A 27850-nucleotide genomic window follows, 5' to 3' on the forward strand; every position below is an offset into this window, starting at 1 on the left:
ATTCAGCATATACAGACTGTTAGAACAGAACTGCACGTGATTACATTTAATATATTATAGCTATGATCAATGAATATTTTTAAAAACTTGTTTTTCAAATATATGTGGCAAATATTGTATCAACACTGGTTAAGAGGTGATATGTGGTTTTAAAAGGCATAATGTATTTTTAAATTTCAAAACAAAGATGACACCTTTATAAGTTCTGTGTAAAAACCTGAGTAAATGCTTACTTCTCAAATATAGGATTAATATCATAACTTGAAAGAGAAATTATCATGTTGAATTGACTTGGGAAAAAGGAAAAAGCAATTTTAATCACTGTTTCTAATACTTCCTTCATAATTTTAAGTGAGAAAAACTACAGTGACATCTGAACAGCACTCTTCTGACAAACCATCATAGATGTACGGATTATGTTTTTAAGCCTCACTGTTTAATGTGTCAGGTATAAAGAGCCAGAAAGATATCTTAAATATAATTTGTTTTGAAGGTGTACTTTCTCTCAGCTCAGAAAATACAAATAAATAAAGACTAAACAAAACTGTACCCCAAACTAAAACAATCCCTAAATACCCAAGGTTAAGCTAAACTTGAAATTACATACTTGTAGTGTACATATTTATATACTAATCTATCTGCCTTTATTCTCACTGTATTACAGTACATAAAAAACATCACCATATCAACAATATCAATATTTATATTCCTGACATCCCATCAATTACTATGGGCCCTGGCTTAAAAATTTGGCAATTAATAAAGATCAAGAATTAATTATACTGTTTTGTTTTTTACATTGCCCACATTTGATCTTCCTAGATTTAATACCAAGAATTTTCCCATCTCCTTTCCCACACTTGTGGATTGGCTCACTCATACATTAGTTTCATAGCTGGAACATCTGTAAAGATAAGGAAATGGAGGAAAGTACCAAGGCATCGGCTACTGCCTCCTCCACGTCGGAACCTGTGTTCAGGACTCGCATGGCACTGACAGAGGATGACAGTCGGCTTGATTGGCTGATCCCATACCCTGGACCTAATTCATCAGAAGAAGGAAAATAGCTTTGAGAGAGCCATAAATGTAACAGGGTCACGTTGGAAACTTTAAGATCCTTAAGAGGAGGAAAAAAAAACCAATGGGGCAAAGCATTTTAAAAGCAATACTGTATTCTCTGGGTACATTTATTTTTAGTCAAATAAAAGGGCAAAGGCAATTAAAATCACTGACAGTGTGTGGGAAGTAAATTTAAAGAATAGTAGCTATGATATACTTTTCACCAGAAGATAGAAGAAAGCATGGCTGGCCAACTAAGGGCTTGCAAGTCTATAGCCCTGTAATTAATCTAGCTCTATCAGTCAGGCAAATCTCATCTGTTTGCTTGAGCCACAGAGTAGCCCAGAACAAAGATCAATTCTCAAACCAGTAACGATTAGGCAGCTCAAGGAAGGCACACCAGGAATTTACAAGGGAAAACCCCTCCAATTATTATCTCTTCTCTTTCAAGACAGGCTGATTCATTCTGTAACTAAGATGTATCATTTGATATTTGTCAAGGACCTACTATTGCCCGACACTCTGAGGTATGTAAAGACAAACCATAGATGGGTTCTTCCTCTCAACTACTTTCTACAACATATCATCATTTACAATTAAAACACTTCATCCACCATTTTGGTTTTTTTTTTTAAACATATATACAAAGATGAAGTACATAACTGAGAACATAAAACAATTTTTATATTTTAAAATGACATAACTTAGGTTATACAAAAGAAAAATGCCCATCTCCAGTGAGAAAAATGTTGAAATAAGATTGCTGAAGGGAAAAAAGTTACTTGGGGGAAAATTTTTTTAAAAACCCACAAATGACTTATTCTGCAACAAATTAAATGTAAATAAAACAAATCAATTTTAAAACATGATTATTCAATGGAAACTGACAAGGACAAAAAACTTAAGATGAATGCACAGATGATAGTGAAAATGTACTCATCCTTCACCTGAGGCCCCATACACATCGGGGGCGTAGAGGGCACCAGTAGATCTGGAATGGTGTCTGGAGGCTGGAATAACAGGACCATACAAACCTCATCTATTACTACAGAAACAAGGAATAGTGGCAGCACTACAGTCAGGCAAGGAGAGTTAGTTCACAATGGTATTACTATTAATAGTTAAGGATCAGAATGTTGCCTTAGACTAGGGCAACTGAACACTTGCATTGCAATATCTTCCTTGACACACAACAGATCTTACACCTAAGGGGACAGACATAAGCTCACAGGAGACAAAAAAGTAAGTATTCAAATGGAAGGAAATGTCAAAAGTACAAGCATGAGACAAAAAAATGAACACTGTAGTTTCAAAAAAAAAACCACTATGGTAAATAGTAACCAATAATAATCCCATCTCCTCTAATCCTGAACCCAGTGAGGCAGTTGTTACTATTCAATTTTACAAATAGCTAAACTAAAGCACAGAGAAAAGTTAATTAATTTGATCAAGGCCACACCTCAGTATTTGTAGTCTTTCAAGGCCTTTGCTCTTAAATAGTACACATACCATCTTTACATTGTTTAAAAGATAACATACCTCATTTATGTTAACATAAATGTTTTCTATAATGGTTCACAGTATATAAGTTCTGCATTCAGTAGATTATTTAAATATCAAAGCATATTTTGAGCACCAAAAAAGGGGAGTATTAACAATTTAATCAAAAAACCTAGAAACTTGTGACTTCTTATATTTATGACATCTCTCTAAATCTAAATTTAGGATATTTAAATTTTTAGATCTTAAAATCCTGATTTTCATAACATCATAAAGTCAGTCTTTTTCTTACACACACAAACAAATAAGCCAGGAAAAAATCACTTTATTATTTAATGAAACATATTACTCATTTTAAAAGTTACTCTGCTTCAGATATATTAATGAGAACAGTTAAAATACTTTTATTACATGAATTACTCTTTCCTTTGCCACAGGACCTTAATGAATAAGAAAATGATCAAAAAGATTGAGAGATAGGATTAAAGAGAGAATGTTGCATAAAATGTTTTAACAGACCCTGAAAGGTGACTGGTATCATTAGTAAAACATACTAATATATAGTTTTAATTTTACCCAACAGAATAATTTCTAAAATGATAAGGAAGAGTTGAAGCAATATGGAAATGCTTTAATAGATGAAAAAATTTTGAAAACCTTTTGATATCAATAGTATCTGTGGCTGAAGGTAACACTCACGTGCTTGTAATAACGTAAGCCTTTTTTTGAATCTTGGTTCCAGAAACAGATGGAAACTAAGAGTGTGAGTTCCAGAGTTCATCTTTGTTTAGCCCTGATTTATTTCTGGTGTTTTAGGACCCTGATGCTGGCCTTGTGTTACAACTGAATAAATGGCAAGCTACGGGATTCATCTGCTGAATGGCCATATTCAAGTCAGAGGTGACAAAAGGATTCACCAAATAAAGAAAGAGAAAAATGTAGGCAAATATGGCAGAAAATGGGAATGAAAAGGACAATCTGATTTCTGGGAATGCTATCTTCATCTCTGTGTAATAAACAGGACTAATCTGCTACCTTTACTATGCAATATCCATATGTAAATAAAGGGCTACAAAATTCAATTCTTCTAAAACTATATGATTAAAAGGTTTAACCACCTTTAAACCTAATAGGATGTTTCATCACAATTGGGAAAACTGCCTCCTTTAATAATAAAATTTAAATGATTTAAATTGCCAAATGGCAGCTTTGAGATAAATCTAGATCAATGACTAAACAACGTATCTCTTTAAAATTAGGCATGACCACCTAGAGGAGTGGGATAGGGAGGGTGGGAGGGAGCAAAAGGGAGGGGATGGGGGATATATGTATAAGTTCTTACTCACTTTGTTATAAAGCAGAAACTAACACAACATTGTAAAGCAATTATACTCCAGTAAAGATGTTTTTTAAAAAAGGCATATTAACATGTTTATTTTTTAGGTAATTAGAAGTTGGTTATAAATTTCCTCTAATCTCTGACTATTGTACACTTTTAAATGGTACAGAAACCTATTTTTGTTTCTTCCCGATATCTCACATTTTCTACTAATTGTACATTATACAAATATAAGTATTATACCGTTAAAAAAATCTAAGATCCTTGCCACTGATGTGTCACACAACTAACTGTAGGTAAGCAAGCACTGTTCCAGGGGCAAGACTGGGAAGAGCAGTCGCAGCAGTGACGATGACCATGATAACCACATGCTCACTGTGTGCAAACACTGCTCTGAGGGACAGTTTTCACGTATTCTCTCCTTTACAGTGTCTTCAAAGCAATGCTAAGAACTACATGCTATTATTATTCTAGCTTTACAGATAAGGAAAAACCCAGGTATAAAACAGCTACAGAGCTGGGGTATCAACCAGGCCATCTGACCCTAGAACATATGCTCTTAAACTATCACACACCCACTCTGCTTCCTTTGACTCTTCAAGGTGGCATGCTTACTTTATACAAATGTAAGATTTGTTTCATTTTTAAACATATATGCATGAGGATGTACCATATATATATGTATATGTGTGTGTGCATGTATACACACACATACACAGATACTCTACAGACTAAGCCTACTGTATATTGTACATGAACTAAATCTACCTCTGGCAGAGTATAGAAGGAAACTCTTTGGCACCTGGGACTGGAACACAAACAAGGGTTGAGGATACCCCTGCCTGAGTTCCTAGCTCAAAGGGTCAGTACAGGATAGTCTAGTAGTGATATGGTTGAGCCAAATGGCCCAAAGAACTAGAAATTAATCTCTAGAAATTCTATACTAACGTGTCTATTGAAGGAAATAATAATTCCAATAAATAATGAGTGGAACTATGTTCTACGTAAGTGTCACAAAGTCTGAAGTGCAACTCTCTTAAGTATTACAGTAACCTACATTTTATGGAATTAAAAGAAAAAACCTGAAATGGCTCTAAGTAAGTGCATATAAACAAAGTATTAGTTAACATGCTGAGGACCACACAGAAATTCTAAAGATTTTCAACATAAAAAATTCTGCCTCTCCAATTACTCTAAAATATTTAGTTTTTAAAAAATCATTTAATATTTTTATAATTGAGGTAAATATAGTATTATAATCAAGGGTATAATAAAATCTCTATAATCAGGGACAGATAGGTTTCACAGCAATGACATGACAGAAGCTAATGCATGGGAAATGTTAAATTGTAAAATACTGTAAAAATATTAATCCCTCCTATTTTAATAAGTAGTTCATATATTGTTTTGTTGCATTCTTTCTAGTAATCTGAAATATCTAAGGTGAAATGTTAATCTTTCTGCTAAAAAGGACAAAAGTCTTTATTTTTATCAAACTAAATAGTCCATATTTCACTTAAGAGTAAATATTTAAATATTGTCTTTAAATTTTATAGGGAGAGTTGTTAAGAAAAATCTTGAATTCAATATTCTGTAGTTTAAATCTGTATGATATTTACTTGATTATGAAGGCAATTTGTTTATCCAATGTCTAACTTGCTCGTTTAAGACAGATAAATGTCAAAGGAATTGCCCAAACATATAATTTCCTTCTGACTGTCCTTAAAAAGAAAAGAGATAGAGGAAAAGATACAGTTGAAGAAATCATTAACTAAATCCAGGGTGTGTTGAGGTTATCAGATGGTAGGAACACAACAGTGAAGCAATATGCCTCACACCTGCCCAAACACTTACCAAGGGGCTGAAAAGAGCGAACAGGACTCGTATCCCTGCTGCTCTCCCGACTGGCTTCCCGGCTGCACCCTTGGCTCACACTTGGTCGAGGAATACGACTGCTTCGGGCTGGTATGAAGCAACAGCAGCACAGAAGGGGAGTAAACAGGAGATAGAGTTTGTATTTTTGATATTTTGGTTTTATTCTTTTCTTTCTTTCTTTTTTTTATTTTTTGGCCACTCCATGCAGCATGCGGGATCTTAGTTCCCCTGGTTCAGGGATCGAAACCATGCCCCCTGCAGTGGAAGTGCAGAGTCTCAACCATTGGATCAGCAGGTAAGTCCCTATTCTTTTCTTTCTTAAAAACTAATAAATAAGTTTTTTCTAAGGTTGAGAAGAAATTTTTCTTGATGAAGCATTACCAGGAATACAATTAAAATTCTTGAATACAGTCTTCTAGTTTGTATGTGATTAGAAGAGTAAAATGATATTTTTCTAAAATAAAAAGATTTAAAATATAAATGAATTATACTTTCAAGATAAGATATCTAATTCCATTTTTAACCTATATTTCAGTTGTCCTTGAATTTTAAGTTGTTTTTCTCTAACTTAAAGTGCCTAAATTGAAGTCTTCAATGCCTGAAATACTAAAGAAATACAAGGTCCCAAGTTTTGCACAAAAATCTTACCCACTGAGAGCCTAGATGGACTAGCCTCTCTGCTACAGCCCTGGCTTCGTGGTATCTTGCTTCTCTTCTGTGTTGAGGCTGAATTGACCAGGACTCTTTGAACACCAGAGCTCACAGTGGAGAGGGCTGTTGTGGTCAGAACTCTTCCCGGAGACCCAGACCGGCTGCCAGCTAAACACCAAACACACATACAAATGTTAAGATATGAACTCCAAGAGAACTTGTTGAAAGGATAAAAATTCAAGAAGTACACCTGAGAAAACTGTGATGGAATGGCAGTTCTAAGTTCAAAGGAGTTAGACTGAGGAAGGTTTATATATACTCAAAACCTGGAATAAAAAGGTATACTATATATACTAGGATTGAATGGTAAATCATGTAAATATATTTTCAGTTTGGGGAGTATAAGATGCTATGTTTAATAAGGACAACACTATTATGATTTTCAGAACATAAACAGTAGAAAAGATTTCCAAAGAAATAAACTTATCTAACAATACATTTCATGCAGCTAAAGCTATATGTTAAAATGCTATATATTAAAGCTATACATTTAAAAGGAAAAAATTAATAATTCTATTATTGCTATCATTTTTGTTAAGAATATGGTAATGAAAATGTGCTTCCTGTTAAAAGTTTGCCTGCTGAGATGCCTCTAAATGGGCATAACAAGGTTATCTTGCAACTATGTATATTTTCAAATTTTTACAAGATTTAATTTTAAATGTTTACAAAGTTAGGCCAGCTGAAAAAGAAACTTGCATTTTGTTATTTGCCTTCAAATAGAGAAGGGGTCTTGGGTGGCCAGTCTGCCAAGTTGATGTATACTGAGGGTAAAACACAACTAATGGGCAAATAAATGTCAAAGAAGGCAGACCCTTTCTAAACTAGTGATTTTCAGTCTTGGAAGACAAAGGATACGTGGTCAGGGATAAAGAAAGGGAGCTGGACAAAATCTCAGAGATTGGGGTAAGAGTTAAAAAAAAAGTTAAGAAACATGCTTTTAAACTAGAATTGCACACGTTAGTGTTTAAGGGGATAAGCTCCTTGTCAGTCAAAACATTTTTTGTCTGCATTGAAAAGGAAAATGAACTAGATAACTCCAAAGTATAATTTAACTCTAGATTCTGGATGGTAGCATTATAAAAGTTAAACTTGCACTTAAATAAAACGTCATAAAAGCAACGTTTCCTCTTTGTCGGGAACTTCTCCACAGTCACTGCTCACCTGGTATAATCTTACCCAATGACACTTCACTTCCACAGAGCAAAGATTAAAGAGTCAAAGCCAATGGGGACAAGCAGGGAACATCAACCAGGGAGCAGTGCTGAGTGTAAGGCAGGGAGTGGTGACTTTTTAGTTCAAGCCAGCTCCGTCTTGAGGTAATACTGGCTACATTTTGGGACTTTTTTGTTTTTTAAATGAAAGCTTTGACATGTCCTGATTTTTATTATGTTGTGTAGACCAAATAATACATGAATAGAGGCAGGCTGAATGTGGTTCATGGGCTGCTGATCTGTGACCCTAGCTACCATTTTCTTGGCATGGTCTTCCTGAATACAATTTAAACTCATGCTTAATTCCTAAACTTTATTAGCACACAAAATGAAACTCATCTTCCGCTGGTTATAGCAATACTGTAAAACAAATCAATGTTTACGATGACGTTAGCAATTTATTATCTGTGTAGAAGGAATTCTAAATTGTTGCAGGGAAATTATACAAGTGTACTTTAAAATGATGAGTCATTTGAATTGTTCCATGATATTTCAGATGAAGAATCTTTAAATCAAGTTTCTTTCAGTTATAACCTTAGAGATACTCACAAGGCACCTATTTTCTCCATGCAGCATCTAAACTAAACATACACACCAAAACACCCAAACACCCAACATGCTACAAACTCACAATGCAAGATAAGCTGATGGAATATTTTATGGGAACACTTGCAACAATATAAAAAGTATAAATTATGAACTGAACACACACAACACGTTATTCTGTTAAAACTAATGTAAGTTTAGGGGGTGACAGTGTTGGTAGGAGACTGGAGAATTCCTTGAAATGTGGATCTATTCAGCAGAGAGGAAACATATAGTATAGAAGCAGAGTAATCACGCTACCTATTCTAGATTTATTGACTTTATCAAAACTATGCAAGCTCACTCTCTATATATTTAAATTCATTCATGCCCTCTCCTGGGAAATAAAATTGGCAGTGTTAATCATTACCCGCTCTTCTCCAATGGCCGCCCCGGCCCCAACCAACAGCACGTTAATTACGTGCCTACAACCCATTTTGGAATTATTTATACTTAGAAGAAAATATCAAGGCTCTTTCCCCAGCAAAAGAACTACCAAGGCTAATTATTTCTTCTAGAAAAACCACACAGTTGATGAAAAAGAGTATGATGTACTTAGGGAATAGCATACTACTAGAAAATACTCTAATTTATGAAGTTTGGAATTAGATATCTAATTTCTCTTGTGCTGCCTAAAGTTTTCAAATTACCATTTTATACTTTTTATGAGATGTTTTCAAGGCATTACTAAAGCTCCTTCATTTCTGAATGTTTACATCTGTGGCATCAACACGGATAATTTAAAAAACCCAGGGTTTTGGTAATAAATAAGGACAAGTCAAAGAAAAATCATAATTGGTGATTTTTACCCCAATAATGGCTACAGAATGATATAATATTAAATGTTAAGTATTTCTGCTGAATAGAACCCATTCTTGATAATGAAAATAGGTGATCAAACAATAGATGCACACATAAAGTCTATATATTCTTACCACCAATGGTATTAGCAGATTGTGATCCTGAACAAGTGTAAAGGCAGAATTAGGGTAAGGGTTATAATCCATGAAGAGGGAAGAAGCAGATTTAAAATGAATGGCAGATGGAAATAAGAAAGCTTTAATCAGTTCTTAGAAAATAAAAAATTCTAAAGCAAAAAAAGCAAACTTTAAAAAAAAAATCCCAAAACCATTGATGTCTGTAACAAAAGCAGAACATTTAGTAGTTTTTATCTGATAAACTGAAATCAGACACTCATGTACAAAGCAGATGAAATGAAGGTGCAAAAGTAAATGTAAATTCTTCAGCTTTTCTTCTACTGATAGTCTAAAATCTAAATAATTAAATGTTTAAATTTTTATAATTTAAACATTTAATTTAAAACTACAGGTAAGGAAGAACAACATCTTCTAGCTGAAGAAAAATTAAATGAAAAAGCTACGGGTTTTATCTTTCTTAAGACACGCAGGGGAAAAAAACCAAACAGTAGAGGGGTGGGGTGGAGAGACAAAATTTCTGACAGGCTGTACAATCATTTGTACATAATCAGTCACTACCAACAACAAAAGACACAATCTTTACATAAACATTTAAGTCTGGAAGTCTCTCCACTGGGTCTGTTTTTATTTATTTTTGGTTAGCCATCAGAACATACCTGCTTTGACCCAAGAGATTTTTTTTTTTTCCTAAATGGTGATATAAAAATATGGAAAAGACCATGCAAACCCTAATGAATTACTTCAAAGCAAAGTGAAGATGGAGAGCACAGCAATATTTCTGTGCAAATATGTGTAAAGAAACTTGCGTCAAATTATACAAGGCCACAATATCTTTTTTCAAAAGAATTTGAAATGAAAAAAACAGTCATTCAAATAAATAAGCAGGCAGATAAACAAAAACCTCACCAATATGATTTAAAATCTAAGTGATTTTATGGTGGGAACGTCTTCTGATCTTAAAATCCTACTAGGCCTAAAAATCTATCATTATGTTCTCACACTCTAAGAGAGGATTTCAAGTATTGTGGATTGGGTTTCAAAGTGAAAAACCAAATGTAAAAAAATTATTCTATATTCTCTTGAAGTGATCAGTAGTTATAATACACTTAAAAGGGAGTCCCTTAAGTAATATATTAAAAAAACATACACAAAGCACTTTGAATCTCTGCCATGAGTTCAGTCTTAGTATTACTTTAGAACTCAGTAAAATATCTCATATAAAATTGTTTTATCATTAAGATGCTGTATACAGACAGTTTCTGGTTGCTACCTTTATTTTTCTTTCTGCTTTAAATTTCCTAACTTCACCGTTATTTTTGCTTCCTGAAGTCCATAAGAAATAACAACAAAGAAGTGCACAATAGGAGTATAAAATTCAGTTGACATTAGGTTAAGAAAAACAAGGACATCAATTTCACCAGCTAAAATATACAGCACATACTTTGTGCTCAGGCAAAATACTAATTTAATTCTCACAACAATCCTGTGAGATTATCCTCTTCATTTTACTGGTTACAGTAGAAGTATATAGAAATACAGCAACTTTAAATAACCTGGAAAAGCCATAGATCAAATCCATGATCTAAATCAATACTTCTCAGACTTGATTGTAACACAAATCACTTGATGATCTTGTTAAAGACTGAATTCAGTAGATCTGTGGTGGCATGAGATTGTACATTTCCCAGGTGATGCTGATGCTGGTCTGGGCACCCCATTTGGAATAGCAAGGCTCTAAACTACTATGCTATATACTGCTAAAGATTAAGTTACTTTAACAGTTACCCTAAAAATACACAAGATCTGGGAAGAATGTGGTATGATCTATTCCTAATTTGGTTGGGAGAAGAGCTCTCACCCAGAGGGCATTTGCCATGTTTTCCTATTTGTAAATAACCCTCAATTTGCAAACCAATTTTACTAAGGATTTCTGCTTATTTTTAGGACTCTTGTTGAGTGCTCCCATCATTACTCTGTCTAGATTTTCTGACTTTGGAAAGAGGAGAATCTGCTAGGCCGGACTTGTCTAATCACTGCCCTGACCCCCTCTAAGCCCAGCTCCTTTCCCTGACTCGACGATTCAAGAATCAAGTTAAAAAAACAGACAAATTGGGCATCTATATCCTGGAAGAGTCACCTAAACAACAGTGGAAGATAGCTACATCTATTTCTTTCCAAAATGGCCAAGTATATAGAAGAACCCCAGAATTACCTCCCTAGAAAAAATTCCTGTTCTAAGAGGTATGTGCTAAGGAAAATCTCTTGATAAAGAAGGAATGTGAACTCTTTTAAATTAATTATGCCTTAAGTGTATATATTACTATTCTGGAATATATAGGGATGGATCATTCATTTTACCTAGAATTCAAAATTGTGCTTTTTAATAATTGTGCTTATGAGAAACTCAGCTTCCAATGAAATGGCAAAAACATAAATCTTAAATTTAAAAAGGAATATAACAAAACTGGTCATTTCAATTTGTTTCCTCTTTATGAATCAGTATGTACCTGCCAAAAATGCTAACTTCATTCTAACAGATTTTAGGGAGAGTACAAAGATACCACATATCTGCCCTTGAACAACATTAGCTAGATGCAACCAGATCTGATGCTAACGTATGGCAATTATTTTGCCTCTAAAAAGCACAGTTTTCCACATTTACAAGTTTCTGAGTAGACTGTGAAAACCTTAATGTTAAAAGATTTGTGCTATTTAAAATATCTCCATGCAAAAGTCTGTATAGCAGATGAAGTTTTTCTTACTAAGTGCAGATATCAATGATGCAGCCCTAATAACACACCAAAGACAAGACAACACCCACTCCAAAAATTCCAAAACATGCACAACAACTGACCCAAAACATTGAAAAAAAAAATACCTTCATTTTTGTCAGGTGATGATGAACCTAAAGTACAGAACAAGAACTCAGTATGTGGCTTGTCTTTTTTGAAATTAGTTTTGTCTTTTTCCACTGGTCAATCTCTTCACACAGTAACATACAAGGAATACACTTATCCTAACATATTAGAAATAAGGGAGAACTAATAGGCAATACGTACGCTGTGACTGAGACACCATTTTTGTTCGACTTCTTCCTCTGGAATCTGTCTTGGCGTTTCCCATACTAGCAAGTGGTGCTGAAAGCTTTGCTCTCACCCGGCCTAAGGAATAAAATTATTTACATAATTAAAGACTTTTTTCTATAATATTTAGTAATAAGGAAAAAAATCTCACTATAATTTTCTAATTGGGTGTGCTTTTCAAGTATTGTTAAATTCTGTAATAATGTAACCTTCACTTACAGATTATAAGATTATAGTTCTCTTAAAAATTTAAAAATACATACTGCTTTTTACGTGTTGCACCATAAGCTAACTTTCCTTTACGGGTAAGAATAAAGTCAAACTAAAGATCTCCATTCTCAGTTTGATATTATTAGTCCAGTAAAGTAGAGTTATAATTAAGATAATTACTACAGGCATGCACTTAATTGGTAGTTCCAATTTTAAAATTTCCGTTTCCATGAAATTTAATTTATTCTCAAATCCACCCTGTAGTTTAAAATACAAGCTAATCTTGGAAACAACAACCCAAACAATCTTTCTGACTGAAAATGTACTTCTAAAGAGATCTGCAAGAAGATACAATACTAGGTAAAATATCTCATCTTTTTATATCCTGTGCTAAACATGAGATTACTACAGGTGTACATGGACACGTTTACTCCTCTCTTCCTCCAACTAACCAATTTCATTTATAAAATTATTTGAGGAAATACCAATCCTCAAAGAGATGGCACTTTTCTACACACATTTCCTTCTCTACCTCCAAGTTGCATTCCTTTCTTCTCTTACTACTGCCTCATCCCCCTCCACAAAACCAAGACGCAAGATGTTTCTAGAGCTCTTGAACCAAAGGAGATAATGCTCACCAAAGTGCTTAAGTAAACTGTCATTAGAAAAAACAAAAACATATTACCAGCAGGTACTTTGGTATTCTCAAGCAACGGTCTCAATCACTATCAAATCAGAACCAATACCAAACATGATCATAAAGAAGGACTCAAAATACTTTAGTTAAAAGTCACAACTTTTAGGGCAACCACAATATAGAGGCTGGGGACTTCCCTGGTGGTGCAGTGGTTAAGAATCTGCCTGCCAATGCAGGGGACACGGATTCAAGCCCTGGTCCGGGAAGATCCCACATGCTGCAGAGAAACTAAGCCTGTGTGCCACAACTACTGAAGCCTGCGTGTCTAGAGCCCGTGATCCACAACAAGAGAAGCCACCTCAATGAGAAGCCTGCACACCACAACGAAGAGGAGCCCCCGCTCGCCGCAACTAGTTCTGCCCGCACGCAGCAACAAAGACCCAAGCAGCCAAAAATAAATAAACAAAATAAATTTTTTAAAAAACCCAACAATATAGGGGCTAGCCTGATATGGCAATATTAATTAAGAAAACATACAGTAAAGAGTAAGGAAAAATTAAGAAATGAGTGAGGGAAGATAAGAGAATAATTAGGAACTAGGAATAAAATGAAGCAAAAGGAGAAGTACAGTTGGTAGATCCTAGCATTCTATCAACTTCTTTGAGGCCCCTAAAAAGCCCATAATTCAGGACTTTCACCCTTTTACAGAGTCTGTTTAGAATAGGACACAGTGTTCTCCTGACTAAGAAGTAAAATTGAAAAATATTATTATTTTTGAAATGCAGAATGTATCCAGTACAACAAAGAAATTAGGATAAATTAAGTATTTTGATACTACCATTCTAAATTACAATGCCACAGTGCCAGAAACTAGTACTCTAATTTAAAACTTAAAATATGAAAATATTTCAAATATATCAGAGTAAGTATGAGGCCTCCAAAATGTTAAATCTACTTAACTGTGTATCACAAGAAAATGTCATCCATGTAAAATTTAGAAAAAAAAAATGTGTTTCATATCAGAGGCTTAATAAGACAGTCTTCAGGCAGGATAAATATAAAAACTGAATTTTTTCCTTTCTACAAATTCAAAGGCAATAAATAATTTTTTAAAAGGTAAACTGGCTCAGTAAAATAAAGTATTATATCTAGCAAGGTTTTTGTAATCCCAAATTCAAATCATATGCAATTCTTCAGTCACTGATTCAAAATCAAAGATACATTTAAAAGCTGACAAAATAAACGCATTTAAATGCTGAGGATATTTAAAGACGATAAAGCAATGGCACGTGCACTCTCAAAGTATAAATGAATTGGCATAAATTAAAAAACAAAAACACAAAATAAAAGCATTAATGTCACTACAAGAAAAAAATGAAACTATGTAACTTTATACTAGGTATTATTAAACATGTTAAGCATTTATGTTTTTCTAGTATGAGATGATGCAAGATACAAAGCAAAACTCCAGAATGAAGGATTAAAAAAAAATCCACATGTATAACTAACACAACCAAACATGAAATGTAAAAGCTACCACAGCTCACAAATTATATAGATTTGCAAAGAAATTAGCCTATTTTAGTTTTTAATATTTAATTCCTACCAATGAAAATATTAATGTAGAGGTATTTGTGTTACTAACAAAATGTATAATTCTTACCATCTTCAGATGCTGTTCCTAAATAAGGGAAATAAAACAATAACATTTCAACAAAGTCTGCCAATGTTGATGTTAAAACCTTCCTCGTGCCTCCCACCCAACGAAAACAAAAGGGCAAAAGAAAAAATTTCTAGTTTGATAGCCTTAAATTAGCTTTTAAAAGATTCATTTTGAGATAAAAAAAAATTTGAGGTAACCTAATGACTCATAGCACAAAAAAGGTTAAAACTAGACAATTAAAAATAGCAAAATTCTATAACAAACACGTTTATCTGCTATACTTCATACTTAAAATTTTAAATGAAGAAAATTAGCAAAATTAATTACTCAAGAAAGATGCAACTTTCATTGCTCTCTCCAAAATGAAGATTTTTATAGATCTTTCCAATGTAAGAATTCTTTCTGTGCATTTTCAAAAGGTAGTCCATAAAAGAACTAGAAAACTAATTGACAAACATGGGAATCAAATCCATGACCTAGGTCTCATTAACCCAGTATTTTCACCAAAGCATTACAAAGACCTATCAATCCATTAGCTATTTATTCAAAAATTCTTGTACTCCCCAAGATGTCAATGAAAACTAGCAAAAATGATCAAGTAAATGGAATTCCCTGGCACTCCAGTGGTTAGGACTCTACACTTTCACTGCTGAGGGCCCGGGTTCAATCCCTGGTCAGGGAACTAAGATCCCACAAGCCGCACGGCACGGCCAAAAAAAAACAAACTCACTACTACTATAGGGCAATAACAGATGTTTCTCCATGTGTGTGTATATAGATTTTTTTTTTTTAAAACAGGATTAAACATCAGTGAGAGTAACACATCACATAACACAGGTGATTCCTCAAATAGGCTAATGTTTCTGACCCAAAAAAGAAAACATTTTGATCTGGAATGTGAGAATAATTTGTTTTTAAAGGATCTAGAATCTCAGTGTTAGAAGTGATATTGAATGGTTTGAAATATAGAAACTATCTCTTGGTTAGGTTTTCTTTCATTGAATAATTTCTTAAATTTATGAAATCCATTAAACACACACAGAAGCACAGAGACTAATTATAAGTAACACTCATGTACCCAACCCAAGATTAAATAAATCTTCCATTTCATCAGAATGGAAGACATACCAATTTCAGAGTTTATGTAATAATTGACAGAAAAACATAGTTTTCCATTTTCCCTAGATCTCATACTGTGACTTACAGATTCAGGATCTTCTTACAGGTTCTTATAAAAAAGCTCAAGTTCTTAGATAACATTATGGTATCTGATGAAGTGAAGGGCAAGTGTGGATAATACACAGTCTAGTGTTAGACAAAAATACCATACAGATAAAAATTATCACACTGGATCAAGCAACTAAAGATAAACTAAATACTGAAATTAAAAAGGCAAAGCTCAGGGCTTCCCTGGTGGTGCGGTGGTTGAGAGTCCGCCTGCCGATGCAGGGGACACGGGTTCGTGCCCCGGTCCAGGAAGATCCCACATGCCACGGAGCGGCTGGGCCCGTGAGCCATGGCCGCTAAGCCTGCGCATCTGGAGCCTGTGCTCCGCAACGGGAGAGGCCACAACAGTGAGAGGCCCGCGTACCGCAAAAAAAAAAAAAAAGGCATAGCTCAAAGTAAGTTTAATTTTGATTAAATGTTAATTTAAAACTCACTCTCTGAAAGACAGCATCTGTGACTTGCATTTCATTTTCATAAATAACCATATGAATCTGTAAAATATGTCATTTGTCTCTCTCTGTATCAGAGTTATTAAACTACAGAACTGAATCAAATGACTTATGAGATTCCTTTCCCTTCTTCTGAATCTAATATTTCAGAGAAAGACTTAAGAAATCAAGAATATTCTAAGAGCTCAGGTATAAAAAATTAAGAAAATTGATTTAACTTATAACAAACAGTAACTTAGTACTTGAGTAAACTGAGAAACCCAAAATGGATATGTCTAACCCAAAATTCAATCAGAGAATTACGTAGCCATTTTCATATTAAGAGTGCCGCCAAATAAGCAGCCTATTTTCAGAACTTAAGAGAATGAACAAAGGTATCATGTAGAATCCAAGAGCCATAAAATTTTTTAGGTGAATTAGAAAAGGAAGTTCTTACCATCCATCTTGTCAGAAGTATCCTCTGATGAAAGAGCAAGCAAAGAACAGAACAAAACTTAGTATATTAGAAAAGGATTCTATAACCCCTGGAAAACATTATTTTTAAGAACACAGAATTCATAGCACACACGTATATATGAAGCTTGTTTTCAACTAAAACATACTAGGAGATTAAACAAGACGAGGTTTCTTTGTGAGATAAAAATACCAAAAAAATATATATAGAATTGAATTGACAGTAAGTCTGATTTTCACTAGCCTAAATAAGTTAGAGAAGCCCATGTCCCAACCTTGGACCCCTGCACCATCAGACAAACCCTTTGCTTGGGTCTGCTGAGTTTCTCGTACTCTAAGAGTCACCTTGCCCTGCTTTCTCTTTTCCTCTATAGGCTAGAGCACACCCCCAAATTCTACTCTAAATTTAGCTGTCTCATCATTATCCTCTGTCTACTGCATTGCTGCTTCCTCACCCCATCCTTTCTTAGTACTTTCAGTCCCTTTAAGACCTGAAATATGGATAAATCTAAAAACTAAATTTCTCTACCCCGCTACTTTGAGGTGCCCCAATAGAGAAAATTACAAAACTAAGAAGTCATGCATACTGGCACTACTAGAAACTGGGGTAATTATCAGGCTTGGCCTTTAGTGACTGTGCAGAAAAGTGTTAATAAACCAGGTCTGATACTCTTAAGAAGAGTCTAGTTACAGGGCTAGCCCTTAGCTGGCCCTTGGGAATTTAGTTTTGGATCCTAATTTTATCAATGATGAGGTTGTTTTGTGTGTTTGAGTGTTGGGAACGGGGTATTGAACTCCTGCTATACCAACTTGCCTGAATTGTTTTTGCAGACAATGTGATTTATGGGGAATACCTGTTATCTTTTTCGGAGTACGGAATTCTGGTAATTGTGGCTGGTTGTGCAGCAGAGTGCTTGCATAATGACTGCCCTTTTACCCTCACCCTGGACTCTGAGTCTTAAGGAAGCTTCTCTGGACAGAAACGCCATGCACATGTTCTACACTCATTGCTGGAGGAAGGAGCATGTTCTGTGCAGCCTGTCATTTTCGCCTCTGGGAAGGATAACTCTGAAAGCCTCTGCCTGGACTCCTCAGACTACCGGATGAGTCTTCTTCCCTTGCTGATCCTGCTGTGTGTCCTTTTGCTATAATAAACCTCAGCCATGAGTACAGCTAACAGTCCAGTGAGTTCTCTGGTGAGTTTCTCAATGTGTGGGTGGTTGCAGGAAGCCCAGAAGAGAGCCCCTCCTCTTGTGCCTCCTGAACTGCTATTCCAAACCTCAAGCCACCTCTCAGACACCCTGCTTTCTATTAGCTCAGTGTCCTGCCTCTGACTCCTCAAACATAAAGACATAGCTACCTCCCCATTACATGGCTCTTAATGCTCACCCACCCAAAATATATCTGAATCTACCTCCTTCATTTCTTTCCCTTCTACCTCAGTGAAACTGATGACCCTTCCACATCCAAGGCTAACTCTCCAGCTGTTCTCTATACATCCTATTCCTTATGTCTCTCATAAGAACTTTGACCGTAAACAATTTCCTTTCATTCTTCCATTTTTTACTTTTCCTTCTCTACTGACTCTACCATCTTAGTATGCAAACATATTCAACTCCCTCAATTTTAAAAAACAAGAAGTTCATTAACCTTTAACAATCTTCTTTCATCTCCTCTCAACCGCTAAGCATAGGAATAATTTATACAGATTCTCCTTCCAACTTCTTCCTCAATCAACTGAAATCTGACTTCTGTCCACATGACTCCAACTGAAAACATTTATTTTCTTTTTCATTTAAGCAATCCCACAGACCTAGTTGTTGAGAACAAATATTCATAAATATGCATAGATATATCAAGGTTTCCTTAACAGAAATTCCTGTCTCCCATAATACCAAGCTTACTCTTCAGGATAACACTCATCATATCCCTGTTGCCAAAGGATTCAGCACTTCAGTGGATGAAAAATCCTGTGGCAACTGCTTTAAGTAATGTACTGAGTTTAATATTGAAAGATTACAGTATCTTAATTACAGAAGATTACAGTAAGAACAATCCTCTAATGACTTCCAAATCTAATCTCAAGCACAGATCTCTCTCCTGAGTTCTCTACCACTGTATGTAATTCTTTCATATACTACTATGCCTCCGAACACTTCCAGTGTGATGTCTCAGGGATTTCAAACTCAAAATGCATAAAACTCAACGAGCTTTTAGCTGTTCATCCTTTAGCAACCTACCAATAGACTGATTCTTTCAATATAGAAGCATATACCTCTGGATCCATAAATGTTCAGCCATGATAAACAAGGCTCAAAGAGAAGAAAACAAAGAATACACAAGTCACATCTGTATAAGAAAGTTGAGGAAGGGGGTTTAGAAAGAAAAAGGAAGGAAGGAAGGAAGGGGGAGGGGCGGAGGGAGGGAGGGAGGGAAGAAAAAGAAAAAAAGACATAGAAATGGAAAGAATGAGAAAATCTATTCTCTAAGCCCTGGAGAGAGGCACAGACAAGTATCTCATTGTGCCTGAGTGTGAACCTGGGCCAGATGAAGAAAAGAGGATAGAGGGACACCTTTCCCTTCTGTAAAGAAGCAAACATGCCATTCAAACCTTAAAGAACCAAAAGAAACAAATTAAGCAATCTCATGGCACTATTATGACTTTCTTATGAAAAAAAAAAAAATTGCTGCTGGGAATTTCCTGGCAGTCCAGTGGTTAGGACTCTGCGCTTTCAGCCGAGGGCTTGGGTTCAATCCTTGGTTGGGGAACTAAGATCCCACAAGCTGCGTGGTGCGATCAAAAATTAAAAAAAAAGAATTGCTGCAAATGGCTTTTGAGTTCATACTAAAACATTTCAAATTCAGTATTTTCTTCTGGTACTAAAAAATAATGGATACTAAATATAATGTTTTATTTTTAAGACTCAGGATGAATGTTTTATTTCTGTTTTCCATTTTCCCCACTTAAAAAAATTAATGTATAAGTCATGTACCATAAAATTTACTCTTTCATAGTATACAATTCAGTGTTTTTAATATATCCACAAGACTTAACAATCCTCATAAATATCTAATTCCAGAACATTTTCATCACCCCAAAAAGAAATCTTATACCCATTGATGTCATTCCCTATTTTCCCAACTCCCAACCCCTGGCAACAACTAATTTACTTTCTGTTTCTGTGGGTTCACGTATTCTAGGCATTTCATGTAAATGGAATCATACAGTATGTGGCTGTTTGTGTCTAACTTTATAATGCTTTCGAGTTCCACCCCTCTTAGAGCATGCGTTAGTATTTCACTTTTATGTAATGTGCTCCTTTTTATGGCTGAGTAATATTCTGCTTCATTGTATGCACATACCTCCCTAACCATTCACCAGCTGATGGACATCTGGGTTGTTTTCACTTTTGGGCTGTTATGAATAATGCTGCTATGAACATTCATTTGTGTACATGTTTTAATGAGAACATATGTTTCACATGTCTTTGGTATACAGCTAGGAGTGGAACCACTGGGTCACATGCTAACTCTATGTTTCACTTTTTGAGAAACTGTCAAACTGTTCACATAGTGGCTCCACTTACATTCCAGGAGCAGTGTATGAGGGTTTCAATTTCTCCATATCCTCACCAGCATTTGTTATTGTCCATTCGGATAACAGCCTAGCAGGTGTGAAGATGTATCTCATTGTGCTTCTGATTTGCACTTGCCTAATATCTAAGGACGCTGAGCATCTTTTCATGTGCTTTTACTGGCAATTTGTATATTGTCTTTAAAGAAATATGTATTCAAATCCTTTGCTTATTTTTAAATAGAATTGCCTTTTTGTTACTGAGTTATGAGTTCTTTATATACTTGAGATGTTAAGTCCCTAATCAGATATGTGACTTGCAAATGTTTTCTCTCATTTTGTGTGTTGTCTTTTCACTTTCTTGATGGTGCCCTCTGAAGCACAATGTTTTTAATTTTGATGAAGTCCAATTTATCTAGCTTTTCTTTGGTTGCTTGTGTTTGGTGTAGCATCTAAGAAAACATTGCATCGTTCAAGGTTATGAAGATTTACACCTGTGTTTTCTTCTAAGCATTTTATAGTTTTAGCTCTTACATTTGGGTTTTTTTTTTTTTGGTACACGGGCCTCTCACTGTTGTGGCCTCTCCCATTGTGGAGCACAGGCTCCGGACGCACAGGCTCAGCAGCCATGGCTCACGGGTCCAGCCGCTCCATGGCATGTGGGATCTTCCTGGACCGGGGCACGAACCCATGTCCCCTGCATCGGCAGGCAGACTCTCAACCAATGCGCCACCAGGGAAGCCCTACATTTGGGTTTTTAATCCATTTTGAGTTAATTTTTTGGATATGATATGAGGTAGGGGTCCAAATCATTCCTTGGCCGCTGGCTATTGAGTTGTTCCAGCAACATTTGCTCAAAAGAATTCTTGCCTACTGCATGGTCTTGGCACCCTTGTTGGAAATCAACTGACCATAGATATACGGGATTATTTCTGGACTCTCAATTCTATTACATTGGTGTGTATGTCTATCTTTATGCCAGTACCACACAGACTTGATTACTGTAGCTTTGAAGTAAATTTTGAAATGGGGAAGTGTGAGTACACCAAGTTCGGTCTTCTTTTTCAAGATCGTTTCATCTATTCCAGAAACTTTGCTTTGTCATTTGGATTTTAGGAACAGTTTGTCAATTTCTATAAAAAGGCAGCTGGACTTTTGATAGGGATTGCATTGAATCTGTACGTCAATTTCCCATCTTAATATTAAGTCTTTAAATAACCTGTGTGTCTTTCCATTTATTTAGAGCTTTAAATTCTTCTAACAACGTGTTGTAGTTTTGTGCACAAGTGTGAAATAAAACATACATATGAGCCCAATTCCTGGCACAGAGCTCCTAAAACCCTTGTAATTTCTCAAGTGGTAAGAGCACTTGGTGTACCTTTTTCTCTAATATTTGCTCCTTGACCCTGGTACCTGACAGAGCTCCTAAATCCCTTGGAATTTCCTGGGTGATAGGAGTGTCTTTTGTTCTAATAAGGCATTTCTTGGTGGTCTCCTCGACAGCCTCAGGATGGGGGATGGTCACCAGAAAGATGAAACCATGATTAAAAGCTTGGAATTTTCAGCCCCATCCTCCATCCTCTTGGGAAGAGTTGTGAGGTTGGAGACTAAGTTAATGATCAATTATGACTATGTGATGAAGCTTCCATAAAAATGCCAAAAGCACAAGACTCAGTTTCTGGGTTGGTGAACACACCCATATGCTGGGAGGGTGGCACACTGCAACTCCACAGGGAGAGAAGCTCTTGGGCTTGAGATCTTTCCAGACCTCACCCCCTGTATCTCTTCATCTGGCTTTTCATTCATACCGTTTAATATCCTTTGTAATAAACCAGTAATCTAGTAAGCAGACTGTTTTCCCAAGATCTGTGAGCCACTCTAGCAAATTAATTTAACTCAAGGAGGGGGCAAGGGAACCTGTGACTTAGAGCCAGTTGGTCAGAAGCACTGGTAACAACATGGACTTGCAATTGATGTCTGAGGTGGGGGTGAGTGGGGGTGGGGGTCGTGACAGGCTCAGCCCTTAACCTGTAAGGTCTGTGTTAACTATGGTTAGGGCCACAACTGAATTGAATTTGAGGACATCTAGGTGTTGTCTAAGACTTGCTGGATGCAAAAATCCCACACATCTGGTGTCAGCAGTATTATGAGTGTAAGAGTAAAGGAGAAACGTAAGAGTAAAGGAGAAACATAAGAGTGGTTCATCCTAGAGAAGTCTTACACTTCTTTTGTTCTATCGATTCCTATGTACAATGTATTATTCTTTTTGAGGCTATTGTAATTGGAATTGCTTTTTAACTTTATTTTCAGATTGTTCATTGCTAGCATTTTTTGTAAAGGTTTATTATTTTTTTTCTGACTCCATCAACTATCTTTATTTTATTTTTTTTATACAGCCAGTTCTTATTAGTTATCCTATACATATTGGTGTATATATGTCAATCCCAATCTCCCAACTCATCCCATAACCACCACGACCACCGTCCCCTGCTTTCCCCCTTGGTGTCCATATGCTTGTTCTCTACATCTGTGTCTCTATTTCTACCTTGCAAACCAGTTCATTTGTACCATTTTTCTAGATTCCACATATATGAGTTTGTATACGATATTTGTTTTTCTCTTGCTGACTTACTTCACTCTGTATGAAAGTCTCTAGGTCCAACCACGTCTCTACAAATGACCCAATTTCGTTCCTTTTTATGGCTGAGTAATATTCCATCGTATATATGGACCACATCTTTTTTATCCATTTGTCTGTCGATGGGCATTTAGGTTGCTTCCATGACCTGGGTATTGTAAACAGTGCTGCAGCGAACACTGCGGCGCATGTGTCTTTTTGAATTATGGTTTTCTCAGGGCATATGCCCAGTAGTGGGATTGCTGGGTCATATGGTAATTCTATTTTTAGTTTTTTAAGGAACCTCCACACTGTCTTCCATAGTGGCTCTATCAGTTTACATTCCCACCAACAGTGCAAGAGGGTTCCCTTTTCTCCACACCCTCTCCAGCATTTGCTGTTTGTAGATTTTCTGATGATGCCCATTCTAACCGCTGTGAGGTGGTACCTCATTGTAGTTTTGATTTGCATTTTATCTAATGATTAGTGATGTTGAGCAGCTTTTCATGTGCCTCTTGGCCATTTGCATGTCTTGTATGGAGAAATGTCTATTTAGGTCTTCTACCCATTTTCTGATTGGGATGTTTGTTTTTGTAATATTGAGCTGCATGAGCTGTTTATATATTTTGGAGATTAATTCTTTGTCCATTGATTTATTTGCAAATATTTTCTCCCATTTTGAGGGTTGTCTTTTTGTCTTATTTATACTTTCCTTTGCTGTGCAAAAGCTTTTAAATTTCATTAGGTCCCATTTGTCTTGTTTTTTTTTTTTTTTTTTTTTTTTTTGTACCCGGGCATGCCAGTACCATATTGTCTTGACGACTGTAGCTTTGTAGTATAGTCTGAAGTCAGGGAGACTGATACCTCTAGCTCCGTTTCTTTCCCTCAAGATTGTTTTGCCTATTTGGGGCCTTTTGTGTCTCCATACAAACTTTAAGATTTTTTGTTCTAGTTCTGTAAAAAATGCCATTGGTAATTTGATAGGGATTACACTGAATCTATACATTGCTTTGGGTAGTACAGTCATTTTCACAATATTGATTCTTCCAACCCAAGAACATGGTATATCTCTCCATGTGTTTGCATCATTTTTGATATCTTTCATCAGTGTCTTATAGTTTTCTAGGTACAGGTCTTTTACCTCCTTAGGTAAGTTTATTCCTAGGTATTTTATTGTTTTTGTTGCAGTGGTGAATGCGATTGTTTCCTTAATTTCTCTTTTGATTTTCGTTGTTGGAGTATAGGAATGCAAGAGATTTCTGTGCGTTAATTTTGTATCCGGCAACTTTACGAAATTCATTGATTACCTCTAGTAGTTTTCTGGTGGCACCTTCAGAATTCTCTATGTATAGTATCATGTCATGTCATCTGCAAACAGTGACAGTTTTACTTCTCCTTTTCCAATTTGTATTCCTTTTATTACTTTTTATTCTCTGATTGCCATGGCTAGGACTTCCAAAACTATGCTGAATAAGAGTGGTGAGACTGGACATCCTTGTCTTGCTCCTGATCTTAGAGGAAATGCTTTCAGTTTTTCACCATTGAGAATGATGTTTGCTGTGGGTTTGTCGTATACGGCCTTTATTATGTTGAGGTAGGTTCCCTCTATGCCCTCTTTCTGGAGAGCTTTTATCATAAATGGGTGTTAAACTTTGTCAAAAGCTTTTTCTGCATCTATTGAGATGATCATATAGTTTCTATTCTTCAATTTGTTAATATGTTGTATCACATTGATTGAGTTGCATACATTGAAGAATCCTTGCATCCCTGGGATAAATTCCACTTGATCATGGTGTATGATCCTTTTAATGTGTTGTTGGATTCTGTTTGTGAGTATTTTGTTGAGGACTTTTGAATCTATATTCATCAGTGATATTGTCCTGTAGTTTTCTTTTTTTGTGACATCCTTCTCTGGTTTTGGTATCAGGGTGATGGTGGCTTTGTAGAATGAGTTTGGGAGTGTTCCTTCCTCTGCAATTTTTGGGAAGAGTTTGAGAAGGATGGGTGTTACCTCTCCTCTAAATGTTTCACAGAATTCACCTGTGAAGCCAACTGGTCCTGGACTTTTGTTTGTTGGAAAATTTTATTACAATTTTATTTCAATTTCATTACTTGTGATTGGTCTGTTCATATTTTCTATTTCTTCCTTGTTCAGTCTTGGAAGGTTATGCCTTTCTAAGAATTTGTCCATTTTTTCCAGGTTGTGCATTTGACTGGCATAGAGTTGCTTGTAGCAGTCTCTCATGATGCTTTGTATTCCTCCAGTGTCCGCTGTATCGTCTCCTTTTTCATTTCTAATATTATTGACTTGAGTCCTCTCCCTCTTCTTGATGAGTCTGGCTAAAGGTTTATCAGTGCTGTTTATCTTCTCAAAGAACCAGCTTTTAGTTTTATTGATCTTTATTGTTTTCTTTGTTTCTATTTCATTTATTTCTGCTCTGATCTTGATTTCTTTCCTTCTAATAACTTTGTATTTTGTTTGTTCTTCTTTCTCTAGTTCCTTTAGGTGGTAAGGTTAGATTGTTTATTTGAGATTTTTCTGGTTTCTTGAGGTAGGACTGTATTGCTATAAACATCCAATAAGTTTTGGATTGTCATGTTTTCGTTGTCACTTGTCTCTAGGTATTTTTTGATTTCCTCTTTGATTTCTTCAGGGATCTCTTGGTTATTTAGTATTGTTTAGCCTCCATGTGTTTTGTGTTTTTTGCGTTTTTTTAACTGTAATTTATTTCTTCTCTCATAGCATTGTGGTTGGAAGAGATGCTTGATACGATTTCAATTTTCTTAAATTTACCGAGGCTTGATTTGTGACCCAACTTTTATAGCTGTTAGCTTTTGCCTTATATATTGAGATGTGCCTATGTTGGGTGCGTATATAATTGTTATATCTTCTTCTTGGATTGATCCCTTGATCATTATGTAGTGTCCTTCCTTGTCTCTTGTAACAGTCTTTATTTTAAAGTCTATTTTATCTGATATGAGTATTACTACTCCAGCATTCTTTTGTTTACCATTTGCATGGAATATCTTTCTTCATCCCCTCACTTTCAGTCTGTATGTGTCCCGAGGTCTGAAGTGGGTCTCTTTTAGACAGCATATATATGGTTCTTGTTTTTGTATCCATGTCTTTTGGTTGGAGCATTTAATCCATTCACATTTAAGGTAATTATTGATATGTATGATCCTATTACCATTTTCTTAATTGTTTTGGGTTTGTTTTTGTAGGTCCTTTTCTTCTCTTGTGTTTCTCACTTTGAGAAGCTCCTTTAGCATTTGCTGTAGAGCTGGTTTGGTGGTGCTGAATCCTCTTAGCTTTTGCTTGTCTGTAAAGCTTTTGATTTCTCCATCAAATCAGAATGAGATCCTTGTCAGGTAGAGTAATCTTGGTTGTAGGTTCTTCCCTTTCATCACTTTAAATATATCATGTCATTCCCTTCTGGCTTGTAGAGTTTCTTTTGAGGAATCAGCTGTCAACCTTATGGGAGTTCCCTTGTATGTTAATTGTTGTTTTTCCCTGGTTGCCTTTAATAATTTTTCTTTGTTTTTAATTTTTGTCAATTTGATTACAATGTTTCTTGGCATGTTTCCCCTTGAGTTTCTCCTGCCTGAGACTCTGCACTTCCTAGACTTGGGTGGTTATTTCCTTTCCCATGTTAGGGAAGTTTTCGACTATAATGTCTTCAAACATTTTCTCAGGTCCCTTTTTTCTCTCTTCTCCTTCTGTGACCCCTAAAATGTGAATGTTGGTGCATTAAATGTTGTCCCAGTCTCTTAGGCTGTCTTCATTGCTTTTGATTCTTTTTTCTTATTCTGGTCCGTGGCAGTAAATTCCACCATTCTGCCTTACAGGTCACTTATCCATTCTTCTGCCTCAGTTATTCTGCTATTGATTCCTTCTAGTGTATTTTTCATTTCAGTTATTGTATTGTTTATCTCTGTTTGTTCTTTAATTCTTCTAGGTGTTTGTTTTTTAATTCTTCTAGGTCTTTGTTAAACATTTCTTGCATCTTCTCGATCTTTGCCTCCATTCTTTTTCCTAGGTCCTGGATCATCTTCACTATTGTTATTCTGAATTCTTTTTCTGGAAGGTTGCCTATCTCCACTTCATTTAATTGTTTTTCTGGGGTTTTATCTTGTTCCTTCATCTTGTTCATAGCCCTCTGCCTTTTCATTTTGTTTATCTTTCTGTGAATGTGGTTTTCATTCCACAGGCTGCAGGATTGTAGTTCTTCTTGCTTCTGCTGTTGGCCCGCTGGTGGATAAGGCTATCTAAGAGGCTTGTGCAAGCTTCCTGATGGGAGGGACTGGTGGTAGGTAGAGCTGGGTGTTGCTCTGGTGGGCAGAGCTCAGTAAAACTTTAATCTGCTTGTCTGCTGATGGGTGGGGCTGAGTTCCCTCCCTGTTGGTTGTTTGGCCTGAGATGACCCAGCACTGGAGGCTAAAGGCTCTTTGGTGGGGCTAATGGCGGACTTCAGGAGGGTTCATGCCAAAGAGTACTTCCCAGAACTTCTGCTTCCAGTGTCCTTGTCCCTGCAGTGAGCCACAGCCACCCCCCGCCTCTGCAGGAGACCCCACAACACTAGCAGGCAGGTCTGGTTAAGTCTCCTATGTGGTCACTGCTCCTTCCCCCGGAACCTGATGCACACACTACTTTGTGGAGTCTCTGTTTCCCTCAGTCCTGTCGAAGTCCTGCAATCAAATCTCACTAGCAAAAAA

General features: G+C 35.9%; 1 protein-coding gene across 7 annotated transcripts in view; it reads right to left on the bottom strand.

Moving 5' to 3' along the window:
* The window catches only part of CLASP2 (cytoplasmic linker associated protein 2), a 175633-nt gene that overhangs the window by 49801 nt on the left and 97982 nt on the right, over nt 1–27850 (bottom strand). For 5 of the 7 annotated variants that reach the window (XM_024743455.1, XM_024743454.1, XM_024743458.1 and 2 more), the window contains 6 exons: nt 16927–16950; nt 14815–14832; nt 12281–12382; nt 6422–6592; nt 5753–5860; nt 935–1041 (listed from right to left, as the gene is read on the bottom strand). In XM_024743455.1, the coding sequence (XP_024599223.1) occupies nt 935–1041; nt 5753–5860; nt 6422–6592; nt 12281–12382; nt 14815–14832; nt 16927–16950 (530 nt within the window). The remainder of the gene's footprint in view (nt 1–934; nt 1042–5752; nt 5861–6421; nt 6593–12280; nt 12383–14814; nt 14833–16926; nt 16951–27850) is intronic. The other 2 variants (XM_024743456.1, XM_024743460.1) reach the window with 1 other exon arrangement.

This window comes from Neophocaena asiaeorientalis, unplaced genomic scaffold (genome assembly GCF_003031525.2).
Source record: "Neophocaena asiaeorientalis asiaeorientalis breed wild unplaced genomic scaffold, Neophocaena_asiaeorientalis_V1.1 scaffold332, whole genome shotgun sequence".
NCBI classification, from domain to species: domain Eukaryota; kingdom Metazoa; phylum Chordata; class Mammalia; order Artiodactyla; family Phocoenidae; genus Neophocaena; species Neophocaena asiaeorientalis.